The following is a 16,263-nucleotide window of genomic DNA, read 5'->3' as shown; positions in this document are numbered from 1 at the left end:
TTTTCATCTCCACTAGCATCATCGCGTTGAGATTTTCCGGACGCTCCCGTTCGCTCGTTCGTCGGCAGCAACTCTCCGTGATATGGCTTCTGTGCGGTGTTGACTGCCTCCTTGTCGATTTTCCAGATACCACCCTGACGATCAATCCTAAAGGAGCTCGGGTCGTGTTTTGATAATCTATCGAAGACCTCGTCGCGTTCGACTGTCTTGAAGAAGCGGTTCTTCCAGGCCGTCCCATTGGCAGCCTCATCCTTCCTCATCTGTCGCTGGCCCTGCTCGACTATTGACTTGGCATCGGCAGCTGCCTTCATATCCCCTCGCCTGAGCGCTGCAATAACATCGCCCCATGCTCTTCGCGACTCCCAGGGGTCTTGCTTAGCTATGTCGTCGATCTGCAGGGGTAATGTCTTGAGCGTCGCAAAGTCCATCTTTTCGACTGCCTTTCCTGTTCGCGCATCTTCGAATGTAGACTCGCCGTTCCATGCTCCTTTGGCTTCGTACAATATCTCTTCCGGGCGATCGACGTGGAACATTTTTGCCTGGAAGCCGTTCCTTAGCCCACCGCCAAAGAATGACTTGCCTTCGAACTTGATTTGCGACACATAGCCAGTTGACGAGATGAGTGAGTAACTGCCTTGTAATTCCGGGTATGGTTTGCCACCTAGGATGCCTTTGACCTTGACATTGGGAACCGGCATCAAGTAGTCCTCGTCGTACTTGTCAATATGCAGCATGGCATAGCCTTTTTGCTTAATGCTGACATTCCCAGAGAATGTGATTTCTTGTTCGGTGAAGCCCTCTGCGCGCACACCGTGCTTATCGTTCCAGATATAGCACGCTGTGATTGGCGGGTGGTGGCTGACCTGCTCAGACACGAGTCGAGTCTGTCCGAGCTCACCATCCTCCCACTTTCCCATGAACAATTCGCCCAAGAAGGCGTTCAGAGGCTTTTTAATTCCCTCTGACTCGTCTCTTCCAGCATATTGCTGATTGCGAAGAGCGCCCATGAACGACTCCAGGACGTTGAGAGCCCTTTGCTCCTCGGTTTCGCCCCAAGCTTGACGGACAAAAAGATGCGCATGGTCGCACCAGTATTGTGGAATCTCGACAGTAGAATTCTCAGCCAAGACGAAAGGAGGAGCTGTGATGTTGGAAAGATCGCCAGATATCGTCGCGATGGACGCAATGAAGTCTTTCAGGGCGGACCTGTTCGCAGCAATTGAGGTGTCGCCCATGATCCGAAATTGGCAGATGCTAGTATGAAGAAGACGCTAGAACCGTTGTTTGTCGGATTACGGGTCCTGAGTAAGGTCAAAGCTGGCTGTACCGTCACTGATGTATCCATGGTGTTGTCGTGGATAGCCCTCGATCGAATTGGTGTCGATGACGTCGTTCGGTTGCTTTTCGCCGATGCTGCAGGCTGCTGCGCCTTCGATGCGCTACGAAGCGCGTCCTTGTCTACGCGACAGCGATCCAGTGCGCCGAATTCGATGCGTGCGCATAATGTTGGCTGGCTGCACGCATAGCAGGTGTCCAGTGTGGAGAGTGAACGTGAAGGGGAGGGACTCGTTCTCAGTTGTGGGCCAGCTTACATCTTCAACAGCCAATTCCATGCGTCGCGAACCTGAGCTCTTCTATCTACATGAGGTCTGCAACGCTGTCATTCACAAGTCAGCTCCTACTGGTTCATATTTGAGACGCTTACGATCATTTCGTAGACGCGTTAATAGCTGACGACTTGGTCCGGCGAACGTCGAAGCAACGTTACTGTCCAGAGTGTAGTACGAAGAGCAGACCAACAAAGCACATGTACAATTGTCCGGCTCTCCAAGGTCTCCGGCTGGAAGGTACATCGTCTTTTCGCACATTGTGCAAACCACCTTACAGGAAAAGCTTTAGCAGCCACATCCCAGCCATGAAGACGCAGCCAAGGTATCTCCGTTCCTCTCCGCGAAGTGCAATGCCGCTCTTCGGCTCATGTCGGACCAAGGAAACACGCGACTAATACTACACTTTATCCAAAAAGTCGACTGCTACAACCACCTTTCTCTTCAATGACAGTCCGAAGACATGGGATTCCTCATGGATACGGTTAGCTTCCGCTTGGCACTCTTTCTACCCACGCTCTAGTGCCCTTGTGAAGTGGGCTATATTCCCCACTGATATCAGATAACGACATGCAGCCTCGACACTTGCCCGGCGGCTTTACATAAACGTCGTTTCGCACTTGACTCTCGCGTGTTGATGGGCATACTTGGCAGCACTACGCGCAGGCCGATGACGGTACCATGCTGACCATTCACCACGGTGCAAGATAAGGGAAAGGCTGGTAAGCTGGCCAAGCAAGAAGAGCTGTGACTGCAGACTATAAAAGGCAGTGCCCAGGGATTATGATGGGCTGCAGAGCGCTTGACTGACTCCTCAAACTATCAAGATGAAGGCCTTTACACAGCTTCTTCCTCTCTTCGCTTGCCTGGGCTTGGCCGCGCCCATCGATTTGACCAAGTCAGGCCTCCACGAGTTATTTGTTCGCCAGGATATTCAGACACCTATCAATGCATCGCTTCCTAATGTCACCATCTTTGCAACAGGAGGCACCATTGCTTCTCAAGGCTCCAGTAACACACAGACTACTGGGTACTCGGTCGGCCTCGGTGTCCAGCAATTGGTTGATGCAGTCCCAGAGCTTCTCAACATATCCAACATTGCCGGCTATCAGATCTCCAATGTCGCTTCCGGCAGCGTCAACGAGACCATCAGCCTGAAACTGGCACACATGATCAACGAAGAGCTGGCAAAGCCCGAGATCTCCGGCGTCATCATCACCCACGGAACAGACACCCTAGAAGAGACTGCTTTCTTCCTCGAATCTACTGTGAACTCGACCAAGCCAGTGGTATGCGTCGGTGCCATGCGGCCAGCAACTGCCCTCTCGGCCGACGGACCCCTCAACCTCTACCAAGCCGTCGTCCTCGCCGGCTCTCCGGCTGGCCGTGACCGCGGCACTATGATCGTCTTGAACGACCGCATCGGCTCCGCCTTCTACACCACCAAGAACAACGCCAACAGCCTGGACACCTTCTTCTCCACCGAGGCCGGCCAGCTCGGTACATTCGTCAATCAGGTCCCGTACTTCTTCTTCGCGCCTTCCGAGCCCGTCGGCCGCATCGTCTTCGACGTCTCCAACGTGACTGACCTTGCTCAAGTCGACATTCTGTACGCGCACCAGGATATGGATCCCACTCTATTCAACGCATCGGTTGCCGGCGGCGCTGAGGGTATTGTGTACGCCGGTGTCGGCGCGGGTGGCATGTCCAGCAAAGCGAATCTGGCAGCCGAGAAGCTGTACAATGCGACTAGCATCCCGATTGTGGCATCACATAGGAGCACGGACGGTATGGTGCCGCCGGGCACCGACTTCATCATCTCGAGTGGGTTCTACAATCCGCAGAAGGCGAGGATCTTGTTGCAGCTGGGTCTGACTGTGGGGTGGAGCAACGAGGAGATCGCGGAGGCGTTTACGAAGAGTCTGCCGATGCTGTGATGGCTGAGTGCCAGCGGCATGCAATGGTTGGTGATTCCATGGTTCATCTCTCCCATGATAGATACGCTCCATAAAATGCGATCCTTCATCAAACATGGCCAATCCATGTACTTGAAGCCGGTCGCTTAGCTCAGTTGGTTAGAGCGTGGTGCTAATAGCTTAATCCTTGATACGCCAAGGTCGCGAGTTCGACCCTCGTAGTGACCATCTTTTTGCTGCCGTTGGTGACTCAGAGGGCATGAGAAGTTTTCGCTCCGTTGTGAAGTTTGGGAGTGGGTGTTGTGGAGATGCCGAGGTCTGCCCTGGCCGGATTGAGCGACAAGGCGCGGCGGATGTTATCCTGAACACCGTAGATCCATGAACTAGAATACCCAGACAAGGTATCGACGATATAGTCGGCCCCTTCAGAAGTACAAGCCATTCGGTTCAAGGGACAATACAGCCTTTTGGCATTCGATATGTGCCCGCCCCTTGATCACACAACATCAACATCGGCACCAGCGCCGGCAAGCCGAGTCTACACCGACAATGTCCCGCGAACGCCCATCTCTCAAGCCGCGTTCGACCATGTCTCGAGCCTACTGACACCAGCAATACTCAGCCACAGCATGAGAGTATATCTCTACGCCAAAGCACTTGCTAAGCATTCGGAGTCGGTCTATGCAAGAGACCCCGCAAAGCTTGATATCTTGTTCACTGCATGCTTGTTCCACGATATCGGAACAACAGACCAGTATGACGGACCCCAGCGTTTTGAAGTCGAGGGCGGCGATGCAGCAGTGAGGCACCTGGACCAGTATGACATCAGTGCAGCAGACAAGCACGACGTCTGGACAGCCATCGCGTGCCACACCAGTCCTCAGATCGCTGAGAAAATCGGAGAACTTCCAAGACTCGTCAGGCTGGCAGTCATTACAGACTTTGGACGCCAAAGCCCCGCCTGGGGCGTACTGCTGCCCTTGAGAGAAGGGATGGAGAAGGCATTGGGCCGGGCCGAGATTGAGAAAGTCCTTGGCGACGCAGTGGTGGAGCAGGCGAAGAGACGGCCAGAGAAGGCGCCCATGGTCTCGTGGCCGGGCGTCATGTATAAAGCGCATCTTGCGGAGCCCGAGTGGAGTGGAGTGAACAAGATGTTCTGATGGAAAGTGAGGGGAGTGGTTGGAATAATTGGAAATATCCAAGCGTGAGCCAATGCTCACGCAGATTCACATGAATTGCCCGCCGTTGTTCATCATAGGCGCTGCATTAGGATCCATGAAGTTGAAGTCGTTGCCCAACAAAGTTGTGATCAGTTGATCTTCCGAGAACCACTCGCCCATGTTCCCGCCGGGAGCAAAGGTGTTCATATCGAACGATGCGTTTGGCTGAGTAGTAGCTGTGTATGGGTCAAAGCCGGTACCGTTGAAACCAGCATCGTACGTGTTGTTGATACCAATCCTAGTCATGAACGGATCGAGCTCCTTCCGCAGCTGTGTTTGTGTCGACCGATCGGGTGTTGTAGGATTGGAGAAACTGGGGTCTTTTGCGGCGGCGCCAATGAAGAGTTTAGCGACCCTGTGAAACACATCGCAGACCAAGAACATCTTTTCGATGGCACTTGACGTGCCACGAGCGGGCTGCAAAGTTTGCAGGAAATCGCCGAGCAGTGCCAGGTCACTCGTAGACTGTGTTTCGATAATGTGGCAGAATATGACTAAGAAGGGCGTAAAAGGTGTGTGAAGCAGAGTCCAGTGCAAATACTCCGCGAAGACATGTCGATCGGACATATCTGCAAACTTTGAAGTACATGTCTGATGAAGTTGCAGCGCCTGTCTCGCTGCAGTGATACAATCCTGGCTGCATGATAGCGGTTGATCGTCGGTTGCTGGAACCGCTCTAAGTACTAATGTGAGTGTCGTAGACATGGTGACCTTGTCCCCGAGCATGAAGACTTCGTGAGTCTCTTCGGGTGTACCGGGTATGGAACCTATCTGGTTGTGCTCAGTCCACATTTGCCTAATGTCAGTGACCAGCAGATCAGCTTTTGCTGCTCTGGAAGCTTTAGGTTGCTTCAATGCACGCGGGCTGTAGAGATCCTCGTATACGCGTCCCTGGATCCCCGCAAGCTTACACCAGAATCGGATTAGGCCATTACCGGCGGAGAAATTCTCGTCAGTCCCTAAGATAGGCATGGGCACAGCGATATCATAGTCTTGGATGCATGATGCGCGACCGAGACGAAGGCAAAGACCCTTGTCCATGCTATAGAGAAACCAGAAAAGGTTGATTTTCCGTCCGCGCGTCTCAGGTGAGTCCTTTACCATCGAGTCTGCGCGATGATACCCTAGCGTAAGGCACAGGTGACTCGCCTTCGAGATAAGAGCGGAGCAGAGCGATGGTTTCGAAGCATCTACAGCATAGTAGGCCTGAATGGATATCAGCGTAACGTTCCTGGAGTTCACCTGGATGTAATGGGTTGCACTTACGCCGAGGAGCAGTGCTTCGAAGTTGTCCACAGTTGGTGCCAACAAGACTGGAAGTAGTCCAATCAAATCCATCATGTTCCGTACGAACATAGCAGAGTATGAATGAAACTCCTCCATACGTGGATCTTCCTTCGCAAACCCAAATTGATAGGTTCTGAAAACGAAGTAAAGGCTGCCAAACGCGACGATCAAGTTCGCCACGGGGATGTCGTCGATGTTGAAGTATAGATCCTTGCAAAGACCTACAATCTCTGTGTAGGGTCTGACCGGGTAGAACAGCCCAATCACTGTATCGTACATCTCCTCGGTCTCTCGAAGCACCTGTGAGACCACCTCTGCAGGAGGGACCCCGTATCTACGGTTGCTAAGTGCAGCTCTCCCGGTACTGGGGACCTCATGTTCGCCTGGATACACATTTTGAGTCGACACTATTTGACTGAGAGATGTCAATGCAGCAGCAAGGTCGGGGTCTTGCTGCAGTAGTTGAGTATTGCGCAAAGCTCGTTGTAATTGGTCGTTAGTGGATGTGGTGTATGCACTGAGAGACGTATCGCCTTCAAAGTGTTGGATGGCCGACCCAGGTGTAGCGGCAGGTGTAGCGGTCACTGAGTGTCCGACAGAGGGAGATGGCGTTGCATGCGCTTGGCTGTGTGGAGAAGGCAACCGTGGCGAAGCTAGTTTTATGTCTCGTAGAACTCTCTCAATGCCAGCAAGCCGGTTACCAATCGCATCGATCTTCGATTCACTGGGACAAATGTGTTAGATGGTTGGCATCCCAAGGATAATGCCTCGGTGAGTTAGGATCCTGCATCCGTATATCGAGCATACATTCGTGTGTATTGAAAGCACACTAAGGGTAAACGTGCTTGGGTATGAACGGCTTGAAAATATGACTCACTACTTGCTGGAGATGAGCACTCGCTGCCTTTGTTCCTTAGGCCTGTTGCTAGAAGCCTGGCACACAAGATCCGAAGCCCGACAGCTCGCACAAGGTCTGCCTTTATCACAGCGAATCTGCAACGTACACGGGTTAGTCTGGAATCGAATCTACGGATGCTGTACCGATGAATTGTACCTTACGCGTCCGGCATTGATCGCACTAGGCCACGGTCAGCATGCAGTTCGAGACCACGGCCACACACGCCACACGTACTGCGCGCAAGCCCGCTTGGCTATCGCTGGAAGTGGCGGCACCTTCCATATTGAGATCTGCGCTCGTCGTACTCCACAGGAATGCGGTCAGGTGGTGAGGGTGGTTGAAGGCTTAAGTTGTTGCGCGGGCACCGATAGGGCTGATCGGTGAGACGCTGTGATTGGCTAGACAGCGAGTTCCGCCCGCGGGCACCGGAAGGGCTGAAGAACTTATGCAGGGGTCTTGAGCTACACTGTCTTACGTCAATCGCTCCAATATCGAGGTGCAATCACGTCTGGCTGAAGATTTCATCGCAATAGCACTTTGTCTGATCTTGAAAGAGATCAGTCGTGGGTAGAAGGAGATGCGAAGACATGTGCGTTGAAGCTCGCACTTTGTCAGCGCTTGAATTTGCCTATTTCGGTATCCGCATCCTCCGTATAGATCTTCAGAAAGCTCAGATCGGCTCATCGCAACAGTTATACCTCCGGACCCACCAGGCACTCTTCATCTCCGCCGGACCAGGAATCAGCGTTCCCAGTAGTAAGCACGGTTGGATGCTAGAGTACTACTGAACAGCTCTATATCTTGATTATTACCTCCTACTTACATAAGCCGCGTGCCTGACCACTAGTAACTAGCAGTAATAGCAGGAGTACTGCAGGAGTCCCACAGGAAAGAGGATTAAAGCGTCCACGTGTAGACGTTATTCCCTCGTCTTCTCGCTTAGTCTAGCTTTCCAAACCAAATCCCATGTACTACAGTACCACATGCTGCTTCTCAGCCCTGCACCACGGATCCCAAGAGCGGAAACGGTCTACCTCCTGGGAGGATTTTGGGGGCCACTAGGGGGGAGGAGGGGGGAGGGTTCTGAATGAATTGGAAGGGCGCGGTGTTTGGTTCGAGATAGGAGATAGGGGGGCTCATAAAAGGCTGAGAGGCTGATTTGAAGCCCTGTAGGAAGGATGAGGCGCGTGATTCTCGCTGCTGCTGCTGCTGGCGCTACACGCTGTGAAAGCCGTTGTATTCACGAACATCCACACATCATGAACAAAGTCTCCACGCTTCACAGCTCCACAAACCCCGAGCACTGAGGGCGAACGCGGGTTCGAGTATAGGCTGCTCTTCGGGATATGGGACGTGGACGGAGACGCTGAGCAGTGAATCGCGATTGTGACGGGCGGAGAGCTGAATGAAATTGTTGGTGATCGTTCGTCTGGTGCTTTGTTGCAGGGGTTACTTGGATATGGCTTTCTTCATGACACGAACACTGTCTGTAAGACACAGCCAGTAAAGCACACTGCCCAGCATCCCACTATTCGAACGAGTCTCAAATTCTCGCGGTCGCCCTACCCACCGCGCCACGCCTGCGCCCAGAATACCCATATCAGAGCATCCGTTTCATCGAGCACATGCGGCGATGCTGTTAATTGACAGGGAGGGCAGCGTATTCGACGCATGGGAGGTCTGCTACGTGCGCGCCGAGTGACGAGGCTTGAGGCTGGCTGAGCAGTGATGAGCGGTGATGAGCGGTGATGAGCGGTGATGAGCGGTGATGAGCGGTGATGAGCGGTGATGAGCGGTGATGAGCGGTGATAAGCGGTGATGGGAGGCTTTGGCGCAGGACCGCTATTGTACCGATAGTAAGTCTGCCACGATTCCTCAATCCATGTGCTGATCGAGGCTTGAACGTGACGTGGGTATAACATTGCGCCTTTCTACATATCATCGGCTAAACGCCAGCCTCAGCCTATCAAACTCCAAAGGTCTCTATGCTTGTCGTCTGCTCGTGTAGTCGTTTCTCCGTCCCCGATGCGACGGCTAGGCGATGTCTTCGACGGGGCAGTTGGGGTGCAGCACATATACAGCCTTGCCGGCGGTTTCAGACTGGCCTTGCTCGTCTGCAAGACCCTCACCGCGGATCAACATGAGGTATTGCTCCTAGCGTTTGTCAGCATTGAGGTTTTCATCAGTAGTAGCGGATCGGCTTACCTTGACGACCTTCTTCAGCACCTTCTTGGCCAGCGCGCGCTCCGCCTCGAGGTCTTCCTGCGTCTCCATCTCGTTCTCCCTCTGCTCGAGGTACCAGACGAGCAATTCCTCTTCCTCGACACCATCCTGCGTCTCTTCTTGATCGTCGTTGACCCTTCTGATAAACATGTTACGCATTGCGACATACTTGTCGTGTGTGATTTTTGTCTTCTCCCGCGGAGCTGGCGCAGGAGTCTCCGTACGTGCGCGCTCAGCCATAAGAACATCGTCCTCAGCTTCGGCAGCAGCGACGGCCGCGAGTACAGCCTCGTCGTCTTCGTCCTCCATCTCGACGTCGTCCTTTTCGACGGAGATGATGGACTGGCGGAGGAGGTTGTACGCTTCCTTGACGAACTCGGGCGTGATGTCGCTAACGCAGTTCGCCTTTGCAATGGCCTCTGATAGGCGGATCATAGACTCGAGCTGACGGACCGTGATGCGATAGCTGTTGCGGCCAATGCCGCCCTGAGCATCATCCGCTCGCAGCTCCTTGTACCTCTCAACGAGTGTCTCGCGCGCCTCGTCTGTGAACTCAGGACGGAACGTTTTGGCAAAGCGGATGTAGCGCTGGAGCTGTTCAGTTGAGAATTCCGGTTGCACAAACTCATCACGGTCCTTATGGATGCCGACAATGTGTTCGGCAAGATGACGGTCGACGGCTTCATCACACTCGTCGAGGACGACGAAGAAGAGATCGAAACGCGACATGATGGGTGCCGACATGTTGACGTTGGCGCGCAGCGTGGTCTTGCGGTTGTAGCGTCCGCCGACTGGGTTGGCTGCAGCGAGGATCGATGTGCGGGCATTGAGTGTGGCCTGAATACCGGCTTTGGCGATGGAGATGGTCTGCTGTTCCATGGCTTCGTGGATAGCAACCTGATCGGCGATGTCCATCTTGTCGAACTCGTCAATGGCGCAGATACCGTTGTCTGCAAGCATGAGAGCTCCGGCTTCAATGGTGAACTCGCCAGTCTCTTCGTCTTTGACGACCGCCGCTGTCAGACCAGCTGCAGAGGAGGCCTTGCCAGATGTGTAAACAGCGCGAGGCAAGAAGCTGCAGACATACTTCAAAAACTGGGACTTTGATGTGGAGGGATCGCCAACAACGCAGATGTTGATGTCGCCACGCAGCGCCATACCCTCTGGTGTTTCCTTGGACACGCCACTCATTAGCTGAAGAAGAATGCCCTTCTTGATGACCTGGTGTCCGTAAACCATGGGTGCGATTGAGTCGACCAGTCGCATGAAGATGTTGGGCTTGTGGACCATGTCCTTTAGATCTTGGATCTCCGATGCTGTGAGAGTCGCGAGGTACTCTTCCTGTGCTTCTTCACCAGATGTCGCGTTCGACTCGATCTGCCCTTGGTGCAGAGAGGCGAGGATGTTGCTGGCCTGGCCATTGAGGTGATGGTTGGATGACTGTCCAGGCGTTGAGTGGTCGGGCGAGATCATGCAAGCAAGGAAGGACATTCGATATGTCAAGTCGCGCACACCAAGCGCCTTGAGACCGCTGACACCGGAGCCACCGACGTCGTTGCCCCGTGATGTGTTTGCCGTGTCTCTCATGGCCTGTACTCGCACACCTGGTACGCGGAACTGGCTGACATCTGGGATGACGATAGCGGTACCCGTGAAGATGCACTTCTCTCCGGCCTTTGCGCGATCGACCATCTCTCCCCGCAAGATGACGTCCATTGTGCGGGGCATGCTGCCTGTGGGGATCTCTGAGCTGTTCTCCTGGATACGCACCTTCTGCCAATCCACGAACGTTGACTGCCTGATATCCAATCGCCATCCCTCACGGTTCATGCATGTGACGTTCGGGCATTGTGTTGGTTCGGTGTACTTGAAGGTCTGTTCGATGTTCGGCACGACTGTGTTGCAGATCTCGCAGACAAAAGTCGCCATTGACAGCTCTGGCCGTACTTCAGACGTGCGTGTAGCCGTGCCTGAGATGGAAAGCAGGCTGCCAATGGAGCTGGTCCGCAGCTGTCGGATGCGCGAAACGAGGGGCAGGTTGTAGAAAGCCAGCGTGAACAGCTTGTCGGTCTGCTGGTTCGCCGTCTTCTCCTTCAGACTGTCGTTCTGGCTTGTGGCATTTTCGGCGAGTGACGCGGCGGTGATGGACGATGTCGACTCGGGCTGTCGGTGCTGGCGGAAGTACTGGGGCTCGTATTTTGCGAGCAGGCTGTGAAGGGCGCGGATCATGTACGGAAGGAAGCGGTAGTATTCGCTGGCGATGGCCTGTGCCAAGATGCCGTCCTCGTGCTTCATGAGGTGTGTGTAGTCAACGTAGAGGGTCGAGAGCTGGTAGAGCTTCATGCCGCGAATTTGCGCCACATAGTACTTGTCTGTTGTGGCGACGCTGGAGACGGGCAGCGCCGAGGACGGAGTCTCTTCTGTGTAGCTGCAACCGAGTCAATATCACCCACCGTGACTATTCATGCGAGACTTACTTCTCCAAGAACTCCTGGAAGCGGAGCGACAGCGTCTCTCCAGTCACATCGACCACCTTGGGAATATCCGTGCGAGGCCCGTTAGGCCGTCTAGCACCTCCACGTGCACCGACGACCTCGTCATCCGGGAATGCCTCGACATCGCTGTGCGCCGCGTTGCTCTCTGAAGGCGGGCCGCGAGGCCTTGCGGAGGACGACCGAATTCCTGTTGATCGCGGCGTGGGACCGCCAGCCGTGCTCGCCGGAGTCGCCGCAGCGTCCGAGTGCAGTACGGCATCTAGAATCGAGGACATTGTGCGTTGCTGTATACCTCCAGGGCCGTGTCTGCGAGGGGGTGCGGGGGGTTCTCGCAGGAGACGGACTGTCGCGAATTCGACGCGTTCGTCGCGTGGAGCAACCGCGCTTACCACATCGGGGCTTAATTGATTCTGGACCGAAGTGAAGACTTCAGGAGTTATGGGAACGCGCTTTGGAATACGTACGGATGCATTCTCTAGAATGACGATGCCAATAAGGCCTATAGGATATCACTGCAACTTCACAGCTCCTTGCAGCAGACAGTCAGGAAGGGTATACGACTCCATCAAATCCCGCTGAACCCCAGCTCCGGTGCAAATGGAAACAACCCTGGAAGTACACGCAACGCCAGTGACTGTACCCGTCTCAACAACAGGCAAATTGCCAGAACGCCGAAAATGAGTCGCTATGCAATGAATCAAACCCCCATGGACAAAATGCCAGCATCTAGTCGTTCAGGGTAACGTCGTAGTTGTACTTCTCCTCGGCATCATCGCCATGCAGGCGCACGCGGTAGATGCAGGTGTTTGGCGCGCCCCAGTTCGACGTGACCTGCATGACGACTCTGGTTGTGGGTGCCGAGAGCTCTGCTTCAAGATCGAACGTCTGTACGTGGTTGGCAGCGTGGACATTGTACTTAAGCTTGCCCAAGCAGACGTAGCCATGGCCTTTGAGATCTCCAGGATCCAAGCACTCGTTGTGACCTTGATCGTAATGTTGTTTGATGGGCTGATCGGTCTCCGCCCACAGCTCCATGTTGCGTGGTGCGTTGCCGATGTTGCCGTTAGGCGACATGCTCATGGGTGCATGCTCAACAGTAACCTGCTTCGGGTACACGTAACGCGGCAGAGACACGGCCAGTCGAGCGTAGCCTCTCATCGGATTTGGTGCCGCGCACCAACAATCGCCAAAGTCTTCCCACTTCGTGAGTGCAGCCTTGGGCGGGTTCGCCCTGCGTGTCCGCCGCCCCATGAGCAAGCTAGCAAGCGAGGTGGAACTGTTGTCGTACGTTGAGGAAGTCCGTCCAGGTTCGACGAGGGCGCCGAGGCCAGTCGAGAAGTAGTTTGGCTTCTTGAGGTTGAGCTCGTAGCTGGCAACAAGGTTGCTCTGCGCGAGAGACTGAAGACGGATCGAATCCATCAAGGTCTTGCGCGCTTCAGCTTGGATCATGGTCTTCACCTTCGTTTCGTGCGTCTTGAAGGCTTCGACAATCTTCCGGTCGACATCGGTGGATATGTTTTCGTAGTGTTCTCGCACTGTCTTCATGAACTCCTCACGACCAACGATCTGTGGCCGTGCGGTCGCCCCAGAATCGACGGGCTTGCTGTCCAGCGCTTGCACCTTCTTGCTATTCGCCTTGAGGAAGTCGATCCAGGTAGCATCGCCATCTTTTGACTGCGCCTTACTGAGCAGCGCGTTCCAGAAGTCGTCTGTGATCTCGAGTCGCCCCTGTGGGTGACGACGGACGACGACGAGCTCTGGTAGGTCGTTTTTGATCGACTCAATGGCACTGTCCACGCTGTCGAATTTCGCTGCGTACTCCTGATGATTCCTCCACATGCGCGACCACACGAGATGATCATCGTCCATGCCATTACCGTTGAGCCAGGTGAGGAGAATGTTGGACTCGTTGTATTTCCGCTGCCCAGGCTGGATCCAATCAGCTAGGTCATACCAGGCTGTGGAGATGCGATTGGCGAGAGCCGTGTGCACACCGACGCTGCGGGTAGGATCTGAGAACGCACTCGAGAATAGTACGGAGAGAAGCAGGATGCCCGCGACGGCCATTACGCCCCAGAATGCATTCTGGAGTAGTGAAAGGTACGGCCACTCGGGCTCATCCTCTAGGATCTCACTTTGCGGGACTTCTGAAGATGGCTCAACTTGACCAAGCCACTGCTTGACGGCTTGGAGACGGCTGGGCTGAGGTCGTGCTTGGACTTGTTGCTGAGGGTGAGGCTCCGCTTGGGGCTCGGGCTGTCGCTCGACTCGGGGCTGGGACAGCGGATCAGATCGCGGCTCGACTCGCAACTGTGTTCGCGCTTCGGGTCGCTGTACAGGGCGGGCTTCCGACAGGGTTGCTAGTCGTGGTATAGTGTGGGGTGTGGGCCGTGGCCGCGGTGGCGGTGGGCCTTCACGTTGCAGTCTGGCGCGCTCTTCTGCAAGGAGGTCCTCGATAGACTCATCAATCGCTGCTTTGTCGGGCGTAGGTTTGACTCTGGGCAATACTCGTGTCGGTTGACCGACAAGTCTCAGTGTGCTCCTGGGAACTGGAGTGGGCTGCTGCGATGACGAGCGCAGGAAGTTGCGACGCTGTGGCTCTTGAAGCATGCCGGCTTCGTGCTCCATGCCAAAAGACTTGGACGTGTTCCCGATGGAGAAGGCCAGATCATCGTCGCTGAGCGGAACCTCGGGAGTCTCCGAGAAGGTGAAGGGCACTGGCACTCGTGGTGGAGGAGAGGAGCGTTCGTGAATGGGTGACTTTCGTGTGTTCTTGCCGTTCAGTGCGCCGCTCATTGTCGACTCGCCGTTTAGCTCGTCAACGCTCTCGTCTTGGTCGGTCTCTTCCTCATCGTCGTCACGAGCTACGGCGTCACCTCTCTGATTCTGAAACGCCTGGGCGAATCCGGTGGCGGTAATAGAGAGCTCCTCGGCAGCACCAACGCGACCGCTGGCGCCGTAAGCGTTCGACCGACGAGCTTTGACTTTGGTGAGCGGTCCCTGTCGGCGTTGACGAGTACCTCCTGAGGTCATGGTGGTTACCACTGACTGCTCGATCATAGAGCCAGCTTTCGAGCTCAGCCGCCCCGAGCGACGCGGCGTGGGCCCGCCAAAGCCCGCCGACTGCGACATATTGAACTGGAGGTTAATCGTCAGGAAGTGTATGGAGAAGAAGAGAGACTCGACAGGCCAGCTGTGAGCTCAGAGTAGTGCTTGATCGAGGAGCGCTTGCAGGGGAAGAAGAAAACACTCAGCAGGCCAGCTGCGAGCGTAGCGTAGTGCTCGATCGAGGAGGGTGCGTAGGAGAAGAATGGACGATGGTAGACGACGAAGCCAGACCGAACGTTTGAAATGACAACGAAATGTTGCACGATGACAGCAGGAACGACAGCGCGAACCTTTGCCTAGAAGATCGCAAAAAAAGAAGAGGCTGGCTGGCGGCTGTTGCGCTTCACTCCTGCGCGGTGAAGGTGAACGGCTGAAGACTTGCGACCTGCGGAGCCCAGTGCAGATGTATGAAAATTGGCTTACTCACGCTGTCAATACGAGGCGCCTCTTTCCCGCTCATCTCTTGCTACAGAGGACGGCGTGGTCAGAACACTGTTTTCTTAGTCGTTCTTTGGTGTTTGCGACGTTGATGTTCGATCTCGAGGTGGTAGGGTTCCCAAACACGTGTAGCCGGGATCTTTCACGCGTCGCCGATCGTATTCGCCGCGGCAATGATGTTCTTATTAAATTGTTTCGCGTTTTCGTGTACTCGCGATCATGTTCCGGGGACTGCGCGCAACGAGGACGGTGGATGCTGTTGATGATGGGGATGAGTTGTGAATTGTGAGGTGTGGAGTCGAGGCGCGTGCAAGGGTTGGGCATCGTCTTGACCGCGTTTAGTGGGTTGCGCCCCGTGCGCTCCAGCGTTCAAAGAGCGACAACAAAGAGGCAGCAAGAAGAAAGGCGCGGCAGGCTGTCGTTGACGCTCTTCGATTGTCATGTATCGAGTGAAGCTGTGCAGATCCATGATTGAGGATGGGTGAGTTCTTGTCGCGCCTTCCTGCGGACCCTGACTGACATGCCGGGGCTTAATTTAAATTTTCTACCTCTCTTCGCCCGTACCTGCAGGAGGCGGATTTGGAGGTGACTCAAGAAGCAGTGATCAGGTCAGCAGTAGCGACGGCAACGGATGTGACTGCTGTACACGGCAGCACGCAAGTCCTTTGAAGCAACGCAATGAGACCGTTGCAACCTGGGAGGGTAAGTCGAGCCGCCCTTGTTGACGCGGGTATGGCTTGTGCAACCTCCCATCAAAGTCTAGATGGTCAGGCAGCTGGATTGCGGCTATAGCAATAGTGCAAGTGAGTCAAGACCAACAGCTAAAGACACGAGTGGCATGATGGCCGTTGAATGGATCTCGAGGCATGGGAGTACGCGCAAACCGGCCCATGCACGCTTGCCGTAAGACGTTAGCTATCCGACAGGGCGCAGTTCGCGGCGTCACAGTGGGATTGACCGTTGCACCATCAGTGTGCACCGCAACTTTCTATATCACACCACTGCTCCCAACACCACAGTCCACACCACTCTCCTCCCTCAATCTCCTCGATACACAGATACGCGCCAGCA

At 54.7% G+C, this 16,263-nt stretch overlaps 6 protein-coding genes and 1 non-coding gene across 7 annotated transcripts; 3 read left to right on the top strand and 4 right to left on the bottom strand.

Annotated features, from left to right (window-relative positions):
- Positions 1-32: 32 nt before the first annotated feature.
- M421DRAFT_28859 (Oxysterol-binding protein) lies at positions 33-1,226 on the bottom strand (the record flags this gene model as incomplete). The annotated part of the gene is made up of 1 exon (XM_033589003.1): positions 33-1,226. A coding segment is annotated over one exon (1,194 nt), but the record flags the coding sequence as incomplete, so codon positions are not given.
- Positions 1,227-2,434: 1,208 nt separating this feature from the next.
- M421DRAFT_101478 (L-asparaginase) lies at positions 2,435-3,544 on the top strand (the record flags this gene model as incomplete). The annotated part of the gene is made up of 1 exon (XM_033586650.1): positions 2,435-3,544. One exon carries the CDS (start codon positions 2,435-2,437, stop codon positions 3,542-3,544), a length of 1,110 nt encoding a protein of 369 aa, XP_033448377.1.
- Positions 3,545-3,663: 119 nt separating this feature from the next.
- On the top strand, positions 3,664-3,751 carry M421DRAFT_t75. Its single transcript has one exon. It is a non-coding gene; the product is annotated as a tRNA-Ile (tRNA).
- Positions 3,752-4,152: 401 nt separating this feature from the next.
- Positions 4,153-4,683, top strand: M421DRAFT_5769 (uncharacterized protein; the record flags this gene model as incomplete). The annotated part of the gene is made up of 1 exon (XM_033595529.1): positions 4,153-4,683. The coding sequence occupies one exon, from the start codon at positions 4,153-4,155 to the stop codon at positions 4,681-4,683; it is 531 nt and encodes a 176-aa protein (XP_033448376.1).
- Positions 4,684-4,716: 33 nt separating this feature from the next.
- M421DRAFT_168446 (uncharacterized protein) lies at positions 4,717-7,424 on the bottom strand. Its single transcript, XM_033587750.1, has 5 exons — positions 7,163-7,424; positions 7,085-7,108; positions 6,908-7,023; positions 6,010-6,754; positions 4,717-5,949 (listed from the first exon to the last, which is right to left on the bottom strand). The coding sequence occupies exons 1-5, from the start codon at positions 7,208-7,210 to the stop codon at positions 4,750-4,752; spliced, it is 2,133 nt and encodes a 710-aa protein (XP_033448375.1). The 5' UTR covers positions 7,211-7,424; the 3' UTR covers positions 4,717-4,749.
- Positions 7,425-8,962: 1,538 nt separating this feature from the next.
- On the bottom strand, positions 8,963-11,921 carry M421DRAFT_64038 (DNA replication licensing factor mcm6; the record flags this gene model as incomplete). Its single annotated transcript, XM_033596110.1, has 3 exons — positions 8,963-9,082; positions 9,134-11,579; positions 11,629-11,921. The coding sequence occupies 3 exons, from the start codon at positions 11,919-11,921 to the stop codon at positions 8,963-8,965; spliced, it is 2,859 nt and encodes a 952-aa protein (XP_033448374.1).
- Positions 11,922-12,372: 451 nt separating this feature from the next.
- M421DRAFT_101475 (uncharacterized protein) lies at positions 12,373-14,778 on the bottom strand (the record flags this gene model as incomplete). Its single annotated transcript, XM_033586649.1, has 2 exons — positions 12,373-13,920; positions 13,993-14,778. The coding sequence occupies 2 exons, from the start codon at positions 14,776-14,778 to the stop codon at positions 12,373-12,375; spliced, it is 2,334 nt and encodes a 777-aa protein (XP_033448373.1).
- Positions 14,779-16,263: the final 1,485 nt, after the last annotated feature.

This window comes from Didymella exigua (assembly GCF_010094145.1).
Source record: "Didymella exigua CBS 183.55 unplaced genomic scaffold M421scaffold_15, whole genome shotgun sequence".
NCBI lineage: Eukaryota > Fungi > Ascomycota > Dothideomycetes > Pleosporales > Didymellaceae > Didymella > Didymella exigua.
Note: the sequence above shows the minus strand (reverse complement) of the source record. Positions and strands in the feature narration are given on the sequence as shown.